Consider the following 20,925-nt stretch of genomic DNA (forward strand, 5'->3'; position numbering starts at 1 on the left):
GCTCGAATGAAAGCTCAAAGTGTCCCCTTAAAAATGATACCAAACATAAAATATAAAAACTTGTAATATGCCCTGAACGTGAGCCAATACCAAGATATGCACATGTGTCTAAAATGCCATTTTTCAATGGGGGGTGGTAACTTTAGCAGCTGATGACCCCAATTTAGCTGGGCCTCAGGAAGGTCTATCATACAAAAATAATATCTAGGGATGTATAGGAATAAAAAAATCCCAACTAGAATTTGCCATCCCAGGTGGTAGCGATATGTGAGATTTTGGGGTTTGGCCCAAGGACTAAGGGTCATGTTTTGTATAATGCAATTTAAATGTAAACTGTGACGAGTGGGGTTTGAACCGTGGACCTTTGGCACATGAGACTAACACTGTATTGATCAAGCTATTCAATCCACAGCCTTGGTCAGTGAGAAGGGAGAATCCAACAAAAACAAAACAAAACAAAAGAGGGAATGAAGTACATCATACATTGAAAACAACTACTCTCAATAAGCGTTTCATTTAACAATTGCATGTTTATTCATTGATACAGTCATGTTGTGTGCAATGCAATTGAGTTGAGGTCTGCATGAGGTGAGATTTTAACCGGCGACCCTCTGGTATCAAGGCAGATGATTAAGCCATTGGGCCAACAGACCCGAACTGATGAAAAGGGAGTTCACACACATGACACACTTTCACGCAAATTGCTCAGAAATACTGAATTTAAATGTTTTTCAAACTGCTCAAAATTGCAGACAATCTAAGGGCGGAGCTTACTGGTTAACAATTGCACATGCATTCATTGATACAGTCATGTTGTGTGCAATGCAATTATAATGAATTCTACATGAGGTGGGATTCGAACCAGGAACCCTGTGGTTTCAAGGCAGATGATTAAGCGATCAAGCTATTGGGCCAATAGACCTGAACTAGTGAAAAGGGAGTTCACACACATGACACACTTTCATGCAAATTGCTCAGAAATCCTGGATTTAAATGTTTTTCAAACTGCTCAAAATTGCAGACAATCTAAGGGCAGAGCTTACTGGTCAAAGTGATACATGTGTTCCTTATGAGTCAAGGCACATGTGTAAGCAGATTTAACGGCTGTCGGCCAAACGAGGCATGACTTTTGCCTGTTTAAAGTTTGCATTTTCAAAAAATTGCTATAGCACCCCCCTTTGACCTATTGGAGTAAGATTGGTTTCAGTGATACTTGGAAGGACCCTCTACAATATTGCAAAGTGTCAAACAAATGTGAGTCTGCATGTATGTGTTAGGGGCAGATGAATAATTGTCATAAAACTGCAATTTTCATTGGCTTATAAAAGCTTAACGTTTTCACTTATGGAAAATCCGCTTGCTCACGTCTGTCGGCATTGGTCCAAAGTTCATGTGTATACAGTTTCGTACAGATTGCTCAATCTGTACGAAGGAAGAGTCTTTTTTACTGCTTTTCATAGAATTCGAAATGGTGGGAGATCTAAAGGTCAGAGGTCAAAAGTCAAACAGTGAAAGTTGTTAGGCATGAGGAGACGCATGTGTGCATCGAAGTTTCATGGCTGTGGGTCAAACAGGGCATGAGTTGTACCTGTTCAAAGTTGGCATATTTCAATTGAGTGCTACAGCGCCACCCTTTGGCCAATGGTTGTGAGTTTCGGGTTTTCGCCGTTTGGCATAGCCCTCTACCATATTGCCGAATTTCATAAAAAGTGACCACGCGGTTAGGCCAGAACTGGCAAAACCGGCGGAAGAATAATGAATTCCTACAGATGTAATAAGGCTTCGAGCCTATTGGCCTCGAAACCTTAATAAAACAGTTTGAATACACTTGGGGATTATTTTCTAACCATGATTTTACATAATAAAAAAAAAATCACGGGTCGCGGGGCGGGTTGAGCCATAGATTTATATATAGGTTCGCGGGGCAGGTTGAGGCGGGGCGGGGCGGGCCGAGTCATGAAAAATGAAAAAACCCGACCCGCGCATCACTAATATATATATATATATATATATATATATATATATATATATATATATATATATATATATATATATATATATATATATATATAATTGTAATTAATTAATCGCAATTAATCGCATATCAAGGGGTCTGCCTGACGTTTCTTCCAGTTAAGAGGGAGTTTTTCATTGCCACTGTCGCAAAATTGCTTGCTCAGAGTGTGCTTGTCGGGTCTCTTCTTTACATGTAAAGTGTCTTGAGACAACTTGTTGTGATTTGACACTTTAATAAAATTGAATTGAAAAATTGAATTGAATGCTCCAAATTCGCGCACCCCCCTAAGTGGGGGTCTGCAAACAAATGCATCAGACCTGGAAGTAGATGTATTCACTTCCGGTTTTGAAAAGTGGCCAAAATGCTCCGAAACTTTGCATTCCCTCCCTAAATGGGGGTCGGCGAACAAATATATAATGCTCAGTTTTTGCCTCAGACCACCCGAAGTGGGTGAAAAAAAATGTATTCGATTTTTTTAAAACATTTTTTTAGATGCTCATTTTTTCCTTCAATTTTTCAGCTTTTTTATTTTCCTTTTTTAGGTTATGGTTTATTTTGTATACATCTTTGAATTATTTTTTTGCTGTTATTTTCTTTTACCCCACCAAAATGGTGGCACATTTCAGGCCATTTGGAGTCAATTGATGGTACTTTGTAGTGACACTATTTTGAGTCTCCAGCCAGCTGCAGGCACACTTAAAATGTCTTAGGAAATTTGTTTCTAGTATGTTTATATTATAGTTTGTTTTCCATCCTGCATTTTAGCCTTAATATTGTATGTTAGGATGTCTTAATGATGCACTTACAATAAGTTTCTAGTTTGATAAGGCATGAATTCTATAAAACATCCCTATGTTAGCAATATTTAGCGTAATTAGCGTTTTTTGACATGTGTACACAACTGTGTGTGTCACCTACCTAGTCAAGCTATATACCATTTCAAAGGTACGGGCCTTGTGATTAAAATGATCAAAACCGACGCTACAATCAACACCAAAGTGTGACATACACAAACAAACAAAAACATTTTCAGGAAAATTGTAGATCTACAAGCTCACGTGTAGCACTGCGACGCGTTGTGAGCTTGTAGATCGGCTATTTTGGATTTCTGCACAGTGTAACATTACTGACCTGTTTAAAAATGAATGGATAAACACTAAATTAACGACGGTTACTGTAGCAATTTTATTCATGTAAGGTATTATGCCAGTAGTAAGTATGTACTTGATCAGACCCCATGAGAGTGTACAAATGAAACCAAATAGACCCATTTGGGTATCTTTTATTACCTAATTACAGTATATGCCAGTAGTGAAAACGTGCATTTATTATTATTATTTCTATTTTTTTATCTCACGATTTTGTAACCCCTACTTTTTACACCCAGTACCAATTGTCTATGTAATCCTGGGCACTACCTTCCCTCTGCCGGGTGCATTTCGCCTTTCCGACATGTTGCCTTTCCGACGTTGACGAACCCTATACCTAATCCTAACCCTAACCCTAACCGCACGCGGAAGCCACTAGTCGGAGTGGCGAGATGTCGGAATGGAAGGAGAACCCCCCCTCTGCCAACCTAGGGAGGCCAGGGCCGAGCTCATGCCTCCTTCAATGCATGAGAGCCAACTAACCTTCTTATCACTTATCAGAGTTTCCCTAGTTGGCCGTAGCGCGTGGAAGGCACACGTTATTCCAACCAGTTCCTTTCCCCTCCATCAGGCGCCCCGGCTGGCCAGGGGGAGGCAGTATAGTGACCAGGATTACTGCATGTTTTTGTGAGGGTACCTTCCCTAGGAGACACGCCGAGAACTTGCAAACTCCACACAGAAAGGCCCTTTCGCCAACCCCACCTAGGGTATGGGCACTGATGACGCGGAGGAGAGAACATGCCTCCAGCGCCCACAGCGTCCCCTGCAGGAATCGAACCCAGGACCTTCTAGCTATGAGGCGACAGCGCTACCGACTAGCCCCTGAAAATGTGCATTAATGACTTCACAACTTAAGCCCTGTTTCAAATAGTGAAAATCGAAGACACGCTGTGAGCTTCACTTTTATAAAGGCTAAATGTGAAACATTTTTATCATTTCCTTTTTTAATATGAATAAGAACTTTAGTGTCAACTTTCTAATATGCTGGATGGCTGGCGCAGTGGTAACATATTTAGGTACTAGCTTGTAGATCAACACTAGCCTGGCGTAGCTAGACTATATCACTGCGTGGATATGAGTCTGGTGCTTCCATGAGGACGTTTTGTTCAAAACAATGGCCCTCGACACAATTGGTTAATTTGAATACTGGGCCCTGATTGGTTACACACGTCTTCTGGAACAGGAAATGGATTCTCGATGGAGCGGTGCCAGACCCAAATCGCAGAGTGCAATTTTTGTTTGCACTCGCAGATTCGTCTGGTCCCAGGCTAGATCAACACGCCTGACTGCGACCCCCCCCCCCCCATTAGAGAACAATTAACTCTGGGATACTATCTGAGCATCTACCTGGATCCCCTCAGACCTCCGCCTTTCAGCAATGCATTCTGGGATAGATGTTAAAGTCTCACAGATCACAGAAGTGAACCTTTCAGGCCTGTTTATTCAGCTCGCTGAATCTCTGCAATACATCAATCAATAAACCATATCTCAAAAACTGGTGGGTCAGACTGCCACCATTATGTCAATTTTGTAGCTATGATTCCCTGCTTTCATATGACATGAAAAAACTAAAACTGGCTCTTTGCCATGCTGGGGCACATTATGGTCAGAGGAGTGGGAGTGAGTAAAAAAAAAGTGTAAAGAATAAAGATGCACACAAGGCACAATAATGGTTCTGACATGTACATATATATCATATATGCAGTGTTTCTCCTTCTGTTGTGTAAACTATCTATCTAATATACAACAAATGTACAGAAAATGTATGCAAGGATGGTACTGGGATATTTACACTATACACTATATTACACAGGTCAAATATACAGTGTTCCTCAGTCTGTTGTGTAAAATGTTGAATATCAACAAATCAAATATACATAAAATATATGAGGAATGTTTACAGCTGATTTCTTTCCCATCTTAACATATGGGTTAAAACCAGTCAGAACAAGATGGAACAGGATATATATACTGACATGGCACTGACATATTTACATAATCAAATATACAATGTTTCTCCTTCTATTGTGTAAAATATCCAATGTTAAAAAAAATATGTACAGAAAATGTATGCATGGTACTGGGATATTTACACTATACACTATATTACACAGGTCAAATATACAGTGTTCCTCAGTCTGTTGTGTAAAATGTTGAATATCAACAAATCAAATATACATAAAATATATGAGGAATGTTTACAGCTGATTTTCTTTCCCATCTTAACATATGGGTTAAAACCAGTCAGAACAAGATGGAACAGGATATATATACTGACATGGCACTGACATATTTACATAATCAAATATACAATGTTTCTCCTTCTATTGTGTAAAATATCCAATGTTAAAAAAAATATGTACAGAAAATGTATGCATGGTACTGGGATATTTACACTATACACTATATTACACAGGTCAAATATACAGTGTTCCTCAGTCTGTTGTGTAAAATGTTGAATATCAACAAATCAAATATACATAAAATATATGAGGAATGTTTTCTTTCCCATCTTAACATATGGGTTAAAACCAGTCAGAACAGGATGGAACAGGACAAACGAGGGATTTAGGCTGAATCCAAGGGCTAACAGGGAGCAGTTGATGGCCTCATCCGTCAATGAGTGCACTGTCCAAAGTAGGTCAGTTATAACCTATATTGAAATGGCATACAGTACTTGGATAATGATAGAATATACAATATACAATTTTCGTTCAGAAACGACATATTCACACTTTGCAAAAACGTCAGGAAGAATCCTCTTTCTTCTTTATTTATTTTGTTGTCATTTCATGACAATAATACTGTAACACTGAAAGCAGCATGGCCTGGGAAGTTCCATAAGTGTACTTAAATTACAAGTTTAGATCATCAAGAGATTCAAGAAGAAACTTCTCATGTTCCTCAAGAGCTTTGTAGAAAATGTGCTTGGCTTTGTCCCCACGGGCCTCCAGGAGTACAAATAGTTCCCTTATCTTCTCTTGACTTGTGCGCTCAGACCTCACATTAGAGTAATCCTCATTCTTTATGACGCCCTCACCAACGAGTAGATCCAGGATGGGTGCGACCATGGTCACTCTCTGAATCAAGGCACGCTTGTGTTTATTGACAAAGTCAACATCTGTGGACAAAACACACACAACTATATTAGTTTTTATCTCTGTTTTGGGGAAATGTAATCATATTACTATCAGCTACTACTGTATTTAAAACCAGAATGCTGTTAACACTCGCGTGACTAAGCAATCAATGGGACCGATTTTGAGAATTGAAAGTGGCTTAAATTCTCTCAGGAAGCTCTGAGAAAGTTCCCCTTTCATGACTTTTCCTAAATATATGTTTCAAACCATCTCCGTTTTTTTTTGTTTTTTTTTAACTCATTATAAATATGAAATACATACCATGTATCCCATCCCAGCCGTTTTATTTCGGCTAAATTGATCGCTCTCCCCCTCTCTCCCCCTCTCTAGAGCACTTTACACCTCGAGACCCCCCACAGAGCGGCCCGTAGACAGCAGACTCTGCTGTGGCCATGTTGCCATGTCTGCTTATTCTAAGCGACTTTGGGCTTGTTTTTCCACGTCTTTCTATTATTATTATTATTATAATTATATATATAATTACATTATAATGGTAATAATTTTCTACTCCACTACAGCTCAGAGGCAGTTACTTTGCAGATATAAATATATTTTCATACTTGTTTAGATTAGAGCTCCATGTCCTTTCGTAATTGTTTTTGTATTAGGTGAATATTTATATAGAAAGGTCTAACCAGGGACTGGGGTTGCAAATTAGCCTCGGCTATAAACCCCACAATGGTTTCATGCCTCACTGTTTTGTCAGGGCACAACGCATGCAGTAACATTTTCATAGACCTGGCTGCTTATTTCTCTCGCAAAATTTGGCAACCCAATGCTGCGCCAACAGTTCTGATCTACAAGCAGAGGGCTCGTCAGCCAGCGACTGTTTTATGTTTGTAGATCAGATATTTAGCGCAGGAGTAGCAGGAATGAGCACATGTGTGGAACATAGCGATGTGTTCTCTTGTTACGCTGACAGGCAGGAGGAGAGGAGACGTTTCTGTCAGCGTGGACAGCTGATAGAATGAGAGCTTTACGCTCAGACAATGTGAATATTATATAATATAATATTGGTTTGTCAAGAGATATCCATGTGTTTTGGACAATGGAGATAGTCACGTAATTAGACAGTGGCTTCAGCGTTCAAATAGGCTCCATGTTTCCCTCAAGAGTTTAATGTGACGCTACAGATTGCACTGTTTTATACGCTTTTTTTTATAAACATTTTACAGAATCTGCAGTTACCATTACTACTAAATTACTACTTTTTAAAATGTTTCTGCCTGCAACAACATGTGAGTGAGTGAGCTAACTGACTGAGCAGAGTGGAGTTGAATGGCTATTTAAAAGACAATGGAACCCCCCACTGGGTGGGTGAGAAGGTGTCAGTCAGTCTGGTCCAAAGAGGTGAGACAGGAACCAATAGCAGAGCTTGATTTCTTGACCAAATTGACCGTTTAGCAGGCTGTGTGTAGGATAATGAAACCCCAGTCATGCCAGTGTTAAAACCAACATTACATGTATGCCTATGTTCTCCCTACAACCCGCAACCCGCAACCTCCGTTCTTCAAACACAAACCTCCTCAAAACCCACAAGGCCAACCTACGTACCATGGGCGACCAGGCTTTCTGCTCGAACTGTGGAACACCCTCCACAGTCGTTTGACTCCTTTAAGAGAGGACTATAGACCTACCTTTTTAGCAAAGCATTTTCTTAGCTACACTGGTTATACCTCTGGGGGCTTTATTTCTTAGTTAATGTTTTTTAATGGTGTGATGTTTCTGTTTTTATGCAATTGCCTTCTGTAGCACTTTGAGATTGTTTACAAATGTAAAGTGCGTTATAAATAAAATCCATTATTATTATTCCTATATAACATTTATGGATGTCAATTGGAAAGTAAGATCCGATCAGATCCGATCAGATCAGATTGAGTTCCTAGTCAGTAGCCCTTGATCCCCTCATAAACGTCTGTGACTGCCGGTTCCCTGCTCCCCAGGTTTACAAGCAATGGCCTCTTTGTCCCTGAAAAAAAGAATAGCCTGCTGTCCGGTCAAGGAAAAACGAAAACACCCAAGAAAACAATGGTTACGTAGGTAACCACTGTTATGTGATCGATTGGATCACTCCAATATGGATCCCTCCGCGGGAGGATTACTCTGTATACAGGGGGTGTACTGCGGCTGAAGGCGGCGCTACGTGCCTGCCCAGATAACTACGCTGCACACCCTTCTTCCTTGTGTGCTTTCGAGGCGCGCTAGATCACCGCAAGACGATTGGAGTGATCCAATCGCTCACATAACCACGCGTACCTATGTAACCATCGTTATGTAGAGCTATATTGGATCACTCCAATATGATATCACAGAATCAGATTAATCCGTGAATCTAGAAAAAAAGAACAAAGCTCAGACTCACCTCCAAGAAGGGGTCGAGCTCAATTTCTCACAACAGAGAGTTGTCGTCCGTTTCCACAGAAGAGGAGGCAACCCCCAAAATGGCCCGTTCCACCTGGTCGGAAGGGACCACATCAACGCGGAAGAACCAAGCAAAAGTGGCAGGTGTAGTCCAGTCGGCCAAGGCAGAGACATCAAGAGGCAGCCACACCCCTGGTGGAGCGTGCCACCACATAAACCGGCAAAGGCCAACCGGCCAACCGATAACGACAGTGATGGAATCAACAAGCCAATGCAAGAGTCTCTGTTTAGAAAGTTCTGCCAAACCCGTTAGTGAAGCCTCGGTACACACCAACTCCCTGTGAGCGCCATCGGGACAGTGTTGCCAAACACTCCTGCGTCACCAGGATGCAGCCTGTGAGAATGAAGCCACTGTTAAAATGGTCTGAGATGGAGAAGGCCCAACAGGACCAACAACGAAGCTGCGGTCAGAAGGCCGAGCAGTCGTTGGCACTCCAAGACTGACAAAGTCCGCCCCAGCCGGAAACGGTTGGAGAAGGACAGGATCTTGTCAACCCTCTCCCGAGGAAGCCCTGCTCTCATTAGAGACAAATCTATTGAGATTTTGATAAAGACCACCTTCTGAGAGGGGGTCAGGCGGCTCTTCTGCTTGTTCAGGGTCAGACCCAGGTCCCGGATGTGGCTCAACAGTACTCTGGTGTCCCTGACAGCGTGTTCTCTCGATAGAGCACAAACCAACCAATCGTCCAGGTAGTTCAGAACACGAATCCCCTGGGAAGACAGAGGCGCCAGAACCGCATCCATACACTTGGTGAAGGTACGAGGCGCCAGAAAAAGCCTGAAGGGGAGTACCTGATACCTGTATGCCACTCCCTCGTGGATGGATGGGTACATGAAAATATCCATCCTTCAGATCCAGCATGGTGAACCACAGGCCCTTGGAGATGGCCTGCAACACGCGAGCTAGGGACAGCATCCTGAACATCAATCGTTTGAAGTGACGGTTAAGGGCACACAGGTCCAGGATAGGACTCTAGCCACCGTCCTTCTTTGGGACATGGCAATACGTGGAGTAAAACCCAATGAGCCGTTCTGACAGCTCTAGTTTCCTTATAGCCCCTTTAGTGAGAAGTGAGGCAAACCTCCAACCGGAGGACCCTCTTCTGACATGGTCGGACACACTAGACACACAAACACCCTGGATGGGTGGTGGCCAACACCGGAACTGGAGCTTGTAGCCCCTCAGTACGGTGTTCAGCATCCAAGGGGACCCCACTCACTCCACCCAGGTTGCCCTCGACTTTTTCTATCCCCCAAAAACGCCATGAAGTAATGCTGTGTCCACATTTTTCGTCAACATGCAGGGTCTCCCTCCGAGAGCGGCCTGGCCTTCATCCTCTTCGTTGGAGTCTGATGCCAGCAGATGGGAGATCCCTTTTTTAGGAGATTCCACTCGATGTCATCGTCGCAGGAGAGGTCGAGGATGTGGTCTCTGCGGCAGGACCGCCCACCACGGGTAAGATGATTCCGAAGAGGGCTACGCAAGACACCGTGTTCATTACACCCGGTCCAGCAGCAAGAAGATACGGTAATGAATTTATCCTCCTGTGCGGCGGCATACTGATTGATTGATTGATTAATTGAATACTTTATTACCCGTTTGTAAAAAAGTACAATGTTACGATTATACAAATGGTGCTAAAAGGACAACACAAAAAGGGTCTCAACGCCTCTTTGTTTGGGTCGATGTGTCGCGACGCCTCGGTGTCTGTGTCCATTCACACATTGAGCTGTTAACACAAGGGAGTTAGCTGCCAGTGCGCGAGCGCACACACACACACACACACACACACACACACTGCACAGCAAAAATAATATAGCATCAAGATCAATGATGCTATATTATTATAGCATCATTGTAACCACTTAAAATCTATACATGGGCTTTTTGAAAATAGCCAATAAGCAGACTTGGCAACACTGCCATTCACAAGAAGGGGGGGGCACTACCCTGTCCTACCATTTCCCAAACAAGAGGGAAGTATGGACGGCATAGTCTTTCCTGAGCTTTTGTCGGTTTGGAAAGCCTGACCTTCCCAAAGAAAACGTTGGCCGTCGGAATCAGTATGGATTCTTGTTTTTGTACTGTATTGTATTGTGGTGTATTGTATTGTAGACTGCTGGTCCATGTCTCTGAGACACATTTCTCCTAAGGGAGACAATAAAGTAAACCTTGAAACCTTGAAACCTTGAGGTAAATATAGCAGCCCAGATAATTGAATCACTTTACTGTCGACACCTACAGTATTTGCCATGTCATCTCACCTTCAGCTTTGGCAAATCCCCTCCTCAATGTTGAACTTGAACTGGGTTTGTCAGCAGCTGCACACTGGTATGTTACATCTATTGTAAGGGAAAATATGATTAGACAAGACAAAGTGCTCCTCGGAGCACAGGTCTCCGCCAGGTCAGGTAGGTTATTGTGGGCCAGCAATGTTCGGAATTTGCCAATCAGGATGGAATATTTAAGTTTCACCACAATCGGACACTGCGTTCATGATTTGTGCATTTTGTTCAAAACGGGCCACTCCTGCAAACTTTAGATGTCAATCTTAGCCATCAGGATGGAATATGAAAAATCAAACAGATACGTTTTGATCACATGAATAGAGATCATGTGTACTGATTTAGTGAAATTCGCCTCGTGGCGCTATAAAAGGCAGATGTGAAAAATGCAGGGCAAAGGTTTTTCTTTGGCCTGTAGGGAGTGCGCCTACAAAGTTTTACACAGATCGTTGCAGTTATAGGTAAAAATGCGAATCAGTTATAGCGCCACCATGAGGCTGATTTTAACATTTTCAAGTGGCATTTCTTCCTCGGCCTAGTGGGAATGTGCGTGCAAAGTTTCACGGAAATTGCATGCTGTGTTCATGATTTGAGGCATTTTGTTCAAAACGGAGCAAACTTACTTGGAAGCCAATTTTAGCAAATTAGGATGGAATATGAAACATCTGAAAGACCTGTATATATATGGATATATATGGGCAGTGGACCAGGGGGTCCACTGCAAACGAGGAACAGTTTAACCACTTTAACCCTATTTTTGTTTGAAAATAGCCGATCTACAAGATCACAACGCGTCCCATTACTGGCCATTTTGAGCTTGTAGATCGGCTATTTTCGAAACATTTTGATGAATCTTGAAAACATTTCCCTGGCAGAAAATATTTTCAGATGAGGGTCTACAGCCAAAAATAAAGTTGTGGGTCCTTGACTTTAGAATTTTCATCGGGCCTGAAATTACAATCTAACCCAAACGGACCCGGTTGAGTTGAAACCCAAGAACCATACCCATCCCATATAACCCCACCCACCCTCATCGCCCCCCCCCATACCCCCAACCCCCTACACCCCCACCCCCATATCCCTGACAGTCGCCACACCCCCATTTTCCCGTCCCCTTCCTACCTGAAAGCCCCCTATACCCACCCTTCATACCCATCCCCATACCCCCCCACACAGCCCCCTACACCCCTCCTTGCACCACCATATCACCCACCACACCCCTATTTCCACCCCATTACATACCAAGCAGCTGCTACCTTAAAGACCCTCCATATCCACCCACCAGCTTTCAGTAATAAAATGTTTTATATCCACTACTAACGCTACTCCTGAAAATGAAATATGGATAACATGCTAATTTCAGCAAATTTACATTGATGTCTAGTGGTGATATGTTGATTAATGTGAGAGAAATTATAAAATACATTCATTCATTAAATCAAATAATTTGCTGTTCACTTCAGAAGTACCTCCACAGTACTATTGATTTATTTATTTTTATGTTTTGAGTCTGGTGTTCAACCATCTTTAGACTTTAGTTTAGGTATTCTTTACTTCATTCTCTCAATTTTATTTCTGTGTGTGATTTCCTGTGATTTCTATGTGCAGCAATCACACACAGGTGTGCCTGCAGGCAGAGCCATGCAATCATGCCTTATATGGGGGTTGGTGGGGGGCTCCCTATGGTAATTAGGATTAACTGGCACACCCCTTCACGTTACGAGGATCGGGATTCATCATCATAAGAACATATTTACGAACAATTCTGCCTTTTAGGAACGTTTCATGAATCTGACTCGACTTCACTTAGGAATTCACTTAGGAAGAAATGTAAGAGGAAACATTAGGAACTTATTGCTGCATGAGGCCCATTGGGCCTCATTCAGCAATAAATTTGTAAGTTGTCTTCTTAAATTTCTTCCTAAGTGAATTCCTAAGAGAAGTCGAGTCAGATTCATGAAATGTTCTTAGGCTCTGCCTGCAGTCACACCTGTGTGTGATTGCTGCACACAGAAATCATAGGAAATCACACAGAGAAATAAAGTTGAGAGAATGAAGTAAAGAATACCTAAACTAAAGCCTAAAGATGGTGGAACACCAGACTCCAAACATAAAAATAAATAAATATTTCTGTGGAGGTACTTCTGAAGTGAACAGCAAATTATTGTATTTAATTAATGAATGTATTTTATTATTTCTCTCACATTAATCAACATATCACCACTCGACATCAATGTAAATTTGCTGAAATTAGCTGTTAAAAATGTTATCCATATTTCATGTTCAGGAGTAGCGTTAGTAGTGGATATAAAACATTTTAGTACTGAAAGCTGGTGGGTGGATATAGAGGGTCTTTAAGGTAGCAGCTGCTTGGTATGTAATGGGAAATGGGTGTGGTGGGTGATATGGTGGTGCAAGTAGGGGTGTAGGGGGCTGTGTGGGGTATGGGGATGGGTGTGACGGGTGGGTATAGGGGGGCTTTCAGGTAGGAAGGGGACTTGAAAATGGGGGTGTGGCGAATGTCGGGATATGGGGGTGGGGGTATGGGGGGGCGATGAGGGTGGGTTGGGTGGGGGGTTATGGGGTGGGTATTCAACTCAACCGGGTCTGTTTGGGTTAGATGCATTTGGCTGCAGACCCCCACCTGAAAATATTTTCTGCTAGGGAAATGTTTTCAAGATTTATCAAAATGTTTCGAAAATAGCCGATCTACAAGTTCAAAATTGCCAGTAATGGGACGCGTTGTACTTGTAGATCAGCTATTTTCAAACAAAGTATAAAATAGGGTTAAAGTGATTAAACTGTTCCTCGTTTGCTGTGGACCCCCTGGAACAGCTTCAAGGACCCCTGGGGGTCCCCAGACCACACCTTTGAGAACCTTTTTTGCTCTAAAGATATGATAAAAATATTATTGTAATTTAAATCCTATATTATACAACTGTAGAATTGAAGAAACTTCGAGAATTAAATATTTTTGCACAAACATATCACACTTAAGAACTCAAAGGCCACCCTAAGAGTGCTCTCTAGTATGCGTAGATTTCTTCTTAACTTAAGAACAAATCACAGCTAAGAAAACATTTATGAATGCCAAAATCTCTTAAAGAACTTCTTAAGTGGCTCTAAGAACAAATTTGTTCGTAAGTACGGTTCATGAATGAGGCCCATTGTTTTTACCAAAGCATATCCTTTCGGTAGCCCTGAACTTGATAATGAGTCATGCTCAACAGCACTCACCTGAGACCGATGCAGCCGCTTCGCACCCTTTGGGTAGTGCTGCAAGAAGAAGAAGAAGAAGACAAAAAAAAAAAACTGTTAAAAGTGGTTAAGTCACAAATCACAGTCACAATCATAAACTAGAAAGGGGATCACCATCTCCGCCAAGTACCCTTGGCTGTGTAACATTCATTTCCCACTGCATAGTATTGGCTCTAGCCTCTTTTATTTGCTTTTGCAAATAAAGACAAATTACCTAGCAAAAGGCAGATTGTGACATTGGCAGGGATGATGTGTGGCATTGCAGGAACAAAGAAAAAAAACGGGGGGGGGGGGGGGGGGTATGGGGGTGTAAAAAGACTGGGTATGTCATGGCAGGATTGTGTTGATTACAGTATGTATGTTGACAATGTGCTTTTATAATGTTTATAATGTTGGAGTGTAAAGCTTTCGTTCTATGCAGCATTGTTCGAGTGATGGACAAAGAGGTACAGATGGTACAATGTTGGTGGATTAGGGTGGATTAATTTACGATGTGTGTCTTAGCAGCATTACATGGCAGAATATTATATTATCGCATGTAACAATGTCACATGAATTATTCATCACAGCATGATCAAATACCAGGAGACATGGCCCATTGATAGTACTTACACTGTAGGGGTCCAAGCACACAGGCCCTCATTTATCAACGCGGTGCAGCCCGAATAATGAGTGTACGGCGCAATCACCGCACCTTTCGGCATTTATCAATATCCTGACGTGGGCTTCATCCTACCGTAGGCTGAAATCACACGTCTGGTCGAGACCAGTTGTTGACGTTGGCTGCACCCGTTTATTCCATTCTAGACCTGCGGAGCACCATTGTCTGACTGTCTGACAAGCATCTGGACACATAATCCACTCCTAAATGTGTATATCTACACTAATAAATAATCGCTGTGAAAATATATCATTTTATAAAGTAATTTAAACAAACTGCTTTAACAGTCATTCAGATAAAATTGTAGATCTGTCTGTATTGAAAATAGCAGATCTACAAGCTCACAAGCCAGCGTTGCATCGCGACGCGTTGTGAGCTTGTAGAACTGCTATTTTCAGCGCAGCAGCGCAGCAGTGCTTCTGCGAGAGATTTTTTGGGAGCCCCGACCATCTTTTCACTGACAGTGAGGTCTACAAACTTACAGTAGCTTGTCCTATGTTATGGAGTTATGTCATAGAGAGTTATGTAGGCTACACAACCTGGCTGGGTTAAGGATATAAACCCGACGCTCCAATATTAACGTGGCGGCACGGAATCACTGCATTCCGCCCGAGTCTCATGTACCGCTACGCTACGGACACGAAAGACAAAGTTGGGCGTGTGTGTGTGTGTGTGTGTGTGTGTGCGTGTGTGTGTGTGTGTGTGTGTGTGTGTGTGTGTGTGTGTGTGTGTGTGTGTGTGTGTGTGTGTGTGTGTGTGTATTAGTACTGTAGTATTAGCTTGTGTGGTAGTCTGTAGTTTCTAGTAGTTTTTGTGTTTTTGTGCTAAAAGCAGTAGGCTATTGGCACCCTGGAGTAGAAGTAGTTTCGCCCTGTATAGGCCACTTGATTGCCCTGTGAAGTGTCTGGTTTGACCAGCACTCCTGGCAGACGATTAGCAATCAGTTGAAGTTGTTTTAAACCACCTGCTCTGAAAGCGGTAGCTTTCAAAGTGGCTGGCAAACAAAGGCAAGAGAGGCGACTTTGTCAAAGCCCGACTTCGTCAATGTACGACCTGGGCCATTGAGTGCTTCTTCTCTTCAGAAGCAGCATCAGTGTTTAGTGACATATAGAGGAGTGTGATAGATATAGTAGTGTGTATATGTTTATTGATCTACAATGTGTTTTCTTCCTATTCCTGTCCTCTCCTCTTCCTGGTGGTCGCACAAACACTGGGTTACACCCAGATGTCGCAAGACCACAAATCTAATCTATCCTACTCTTTCAACTCACGTCGAGCAAGTGGTAACGGGAGGGCTCTGGAATTGCCACTCGGCTGTGGTGGAAGGCAAAGCTGCTTTCATCTCAGCCTACGCATCCTTGCTCTCCCTCAACTTTCTTGCTCTGACTGAGACCTGGATCCCACCAGAAAACACTGCTACGCCCGCGGCTCTGTCAGATGTGTATTCTTTCTCTCACACTCCCAGAGCCGTGCGGACAGGTGGTGGTGCTGGTCTGCTAATTTCCAGAAAATGGAAATACTCTCCTGTTTCACTGTCACAATTCTCTCCTGCCTCCTTCGAATTTCATGTGGTCACTGTCTCTCATCCAGTCAAGCTCACCATTACAGTTGTTTATCGCCCACCGGGCCCTGCTGGTGGCTTCCTGGAGGAGCTGGATCACCTAGTCTCTCACTTCCCTGTCGATGGCTCTGGATTCATCCTTCTAACCAACTGGACCTGAACTTCACCAGAGGCTGCTCTACTGCTAACCTGTCCGTCACTCCTCTTTCCAGTGAAAAGGGTAAGAAATCTCTGATCACTACTTCATGTCTTACTCTCTCTCTCTCTCCTCTCCCCCCTCACAGCCCCTCCCTACCCACATGATTTCCTCACGTCGCAACCTTCGCTCACTATCCTCCACTGATCTCTCCTCTTCTGTTCTCTCTGCTCTCCCTGCCCCTGAATCCTTTGCTCTTCTATCCCCTGACACCGCAACTGATCTTCTTTTCTCTACCCTATCCTCTTCTCTAGACTATCTCTGTCCCCTCACCACCAGGCCTGCACGCCAAACTCCACCTGCCCCCTGGTTGTCGGACTCAGTGCGTACTGAGAGACGGAGCCTGAGAGCGGCTGAGCGCAAATGGAGAAATGGCAACCTCCCGGAGGACCTTCTTACCTTCCAATCTCTCCTTTCTACTTTTTCCTCCTCTCTATCTGCTGCTAAAGCTGCTTTCTTCTGCACTAAAATTCAGGCTTCTGCTTCCAACCCTAAAAAACTCTTTGAAACTTTCTCCTCTCTCCTGCAACCACCACCCCCTCCGCCCTCCTCCTCCCTCCTCCCTGACGACTTCGCCAACTTCTTTGACAAGAAGGTGAACGATATCCGATCCCCCCTCACTCCTCCCCCGGCTGGTGCCCTGCGCACTACCCACACCTGTCTGCCTTCCACCTCTCCCTCCCTATCTTCATCTACTCCTCCTCCCTCTCCCTCACCCTCTGTATCCCACTTTTCTCCCCTCTCCTCTAACGAGGTCCTTCTCCTTGTTATCTCTAGTCGCCTCACCTCATGCTCCCTGGACCCGGTCCCATCCCCTCTGCTGCAGTCCTCTGCACCTGAACTCCTTCCCTTCTTAACCCACCTTATTAACACCTCTCTGACATCTCGCTACTTTCCCTCTGCTTTCAAGACTGCCAGAGTCACCCCCCTCCTGAAGAAACCCACACTTGACCCCTCTGAGATCAAGAACTACAGACCGGTTTCCCTTCTATCCTTGCTATCTAAAACTCTCGAACGTGCTGTCTTTAAACAACTGTCCTCTTACCTCCACCAGAACAACCTCCTGGACTCCCACCAGTCTGGGTTCAAAGTGGGTCACTCCACCGAGACTGCCCTCCTGGCAGTGACGGAGTCGCTCCATACCGCTAGAGCGAACTCTCTCTCCTCCGTCCTGATACTCCTGGACCTGTCTGCAGCGTTCGACACAGTGAACCATCAGATCCTCCTCTCCACCCTTAAGGGGATGGGCGTCTCAGGCTCTGCACTCTCCCTGTTTGCATCCTACCTGACGGGTCGCTCCTACCAGGTGATGCTGAGAGGGTCTGTATCAGAACCACACAGACTCACTACTGGGGTTCCCCAAGGCTCGGTTCTGGGTCCTCTTCTTTTCTCTCTCTACACTACATCTCTTGGTGCTGTCATCCTCTCCCGTGGCTTTTCCTACCACTGCTATGCCGATGACACCCAGCTGATCCTCTCATTCCCCCGCTCTGACACACAAGTGGAGGCACGCATTGCTGCTTGTCTGGCTGACATCTCGGAGTGGATGTCGACGCACCACCTGAAGCTCAACCTGGACAAGACCGAGCTGATGCTCCTCCCGGGGAAGGGCTGTCCGCACCGAGACATGGCCATTACCATTGATAATGCTGTGGTGACGTCAACTCGGAATGCGAAGAATCTGGGTGTGACCCTGGACGATCAACTGTCGTTCTCTGCAAACATCACATCAGTGACACGGTCCTGCAGATTCCTCCTCTACAACAGGAGGATTCGCCCCTTCCTCACGGAGAAGGCAGCCCAGGTGCTCATCCAGGCTCTTGTCATCTCCCGCCTGGACTACTGCAACTCCCTCCTGGCTGGTGCTCCGGCATCTGCCATCAGACCTCTGGAGCTTGTTCAGAAAGCTGCAGCTCGTCTGGTGTTCAACCGCCCCAAGTTCTCCCACACAACTATCCTTCTCCGTTCTCTACACTGGCTCCCCGTAGCAGCTCGGATCCAGTTTAAAACCCTGGTGCTAGCCTATAGGGCAGTGAAAGGAACAGCTCCTTCCTACCTCCGGGCTATGGTTGATGCCTACACCCCTGCCCGACCACCTCGGGGCGACTGATTCCATCGTCACTCAAGGGTCCTTCTGGTCGATCGACACGGTCACGACTTTTTTCTGTTCTGGCCCCACAGTGGTGGAACTTCCCACTGAAGTCAGGACAGCAGAGTCACTGCCCATCTTTCGCCGCAGGCTGAAAACCCACCTCTTCAGGAAACACTACCCTTCCTCTTTGTCTGGCTTACTTGTTGTTAACTAGTTGTATGAACTCTTGTTTTATTGTTGTACTGTTTTATTGGATCTTGTTTAGTCGATACACTTTTTGCATTAGCTTGTGCTCATTTGATTTTGCTATTTTGTCTCATCTGTTTAAGAAAGTAGGTAGCTGATATATAGCACTTTTACCTTAGCGCTAGGTATACTCTTGGTTGCTTGTTTTTGCAGAAAATGCACTTAAGACTTCTGGTGATTAGTAGTTTCTTTCCCTACCTATGTTGAATGCACTTATTGTAAGTCGCTTTGGATAAAAGCGTCTGCTAAATGACTGTAATGTAATGTAATGTGTGTGTGTGTGTGTGTGTGTGTGTGTGTGTGTGTGTGTGTGTGTGTGTGTGTGTGTGTGTGTGTGTGTGTGTGTGTGTGTGTGTGAGAGCGAGAGAGCGAGAGAGAGAGAGGCGTGTGCGTGTGCGGCGAGGCCAGCGGGGGAAACTGTTTCTTATTGGCTTTTCATGTCTTATTGGTCGTATTCTGGTTCGTCTTCATGTCGTAAAATCGGGGCGTTTTGAGAATATTTAAGGGCGTGTTATTTAAATGACGCTCGGTTTCAGCCGTCACATTTATCAACGCTGGGACTAAGTGTACGCTCGGATCAGCTGTGTAGGATGCGTTGATAAATGTGACTTAGACGTTGGTGTACGGCCGAATATATGGAAAAATACATGCCGGTTTATACGCTGCATTGATAAATGAGGGCCACAGTGCGTAGGCACCCTATTGTTTTTGCTAGTTTTCTTCTTCTTAGTCGCTATTTATCCATTTAAGCAGTCTGTTTTTACAAAACTTGGCATAATGGTAGAAGGGCATGCAAAACGGCCAATAAATGAAACTCACACCCATTGGCCAAAGGATGGTGCTATAGCAATCGATGAAAAATGCCAACTTTGAACAGGCATATGTCAGGCCTCGTTTGACCTAAAACCATGAACACATATGCCTTAAACCTATGCCTCAGAACAGATCTGCCCTTGGATTTTCTGCCATTTTGAGTAATTTGAAAGAACACTTAAATCCTTACCTCTCCTGGGATTTTGGAGAAATCTGCACAAAACTTTCTATATACAATCTATGGACCATTGTCCAAAAACCGAGTGCAAGAGAAGTTTGTATGTGAAAAAAAATATTCTAAATGAGCCAATAAATAATGTATTGTGTACTTATGGAGCAATCAATCTTAGTACAAATACATAAACAAACATCTCTATGTTGTCTTGATGAAGTACAAAACATTTTTTGTCTTGATGACTGCATTTTGAACACAAATGTATTGCATTAGGCTTACTAATGAGGCACTTGTGCCGAGTTCTGCAAGCATCACTTTAGTTAATACTACACAAATTAAGGTTGCTATAATGGGGAAGCTAATGTGTTTGAATATGAAAGAGCTATTCCACGATATCCCATAATTAAATTTCAGACAAAAAATTACCTTCCATGTCAATCTCTTGCTCCCAGACTCGGCTGTTCTCAGGTCCCAGTAATTCCAAGGAGATGATTTCTGTATTGAGATCCATCTTCACATTAAATGTTGCATGGTAATTTGGTCCATAGTTCAGATAATATGGCACCGCCTGAAAAGGAGATAATTGTTGTATTATTAACTGCAGTAGTACTAATACTAGTATTGCTAGTAGTAGTAGTAGTAGTAGTAGTAGTTAATGTGTGATACCTGGGGGAGGACTTTATATGAAGTGGTCAGACATTTCAGACTGTAGCATTTGGACTCAGTAAGACAACAGTCAGAGGTGGTCTTGATGTGTTCATCCTCCTTATGTTGTTCTTTTACCTACAATGACACCAACATATTGAAGCGATGAGCGGCTGAAATTCGAAGGACAAACTCTAGGCCTACCCTTTACACACATAAACACATGAACTTTCATGAATTAACATAATCCCCGCACACACACGCCT

The 20,925-nt window shown here is 43.6% G+C and overlaps 1 protein-coding gene across 1 annotated transcript; it reads right to left on the reverse strand.

The window, feature by feature from the left end:
• Positions 1 to 6,020: 6,020 nt before the first annotated feature.
• Positions 6,021 to 20,525, reverse strand: LOC311036938 (apoptosis-associated speck-like protein containing a CARD; the record flags this gene model as incomplete). The annotated part of the gene is made up of 4 exons (XM_084045949.1): positions 6,021 to 6,286; positions 10,992 to 11,069; positions 14,250 to 14,288; positions 20,441 to 20,525. The coding sequence occupies 4 exons, from the start codon at positions 20,523 to 20,525 to the stop codon at positions 6,021 to 6,023; spliced, it is 468 nt and encodes a 155-aa protein (XP_083902075.1).
• Between the last annotated feature and the right edge of the window lie 400 nt (positions 20,526 to 20,925).

The sequence above is a fragment of the Gymnoscopelus microlampas genome (assembly GCF_963454915.1).
Source record: "Gymnoscopelus microlampas genome assembly, chromosome: 20".
Lineage (NCBI taxonomy): Eukaryota > Metazoa > Chordata > Actinopteri > Myctophiformes > Myctophidae > Gymnoscopelus > Gymnoscopelus microlampas.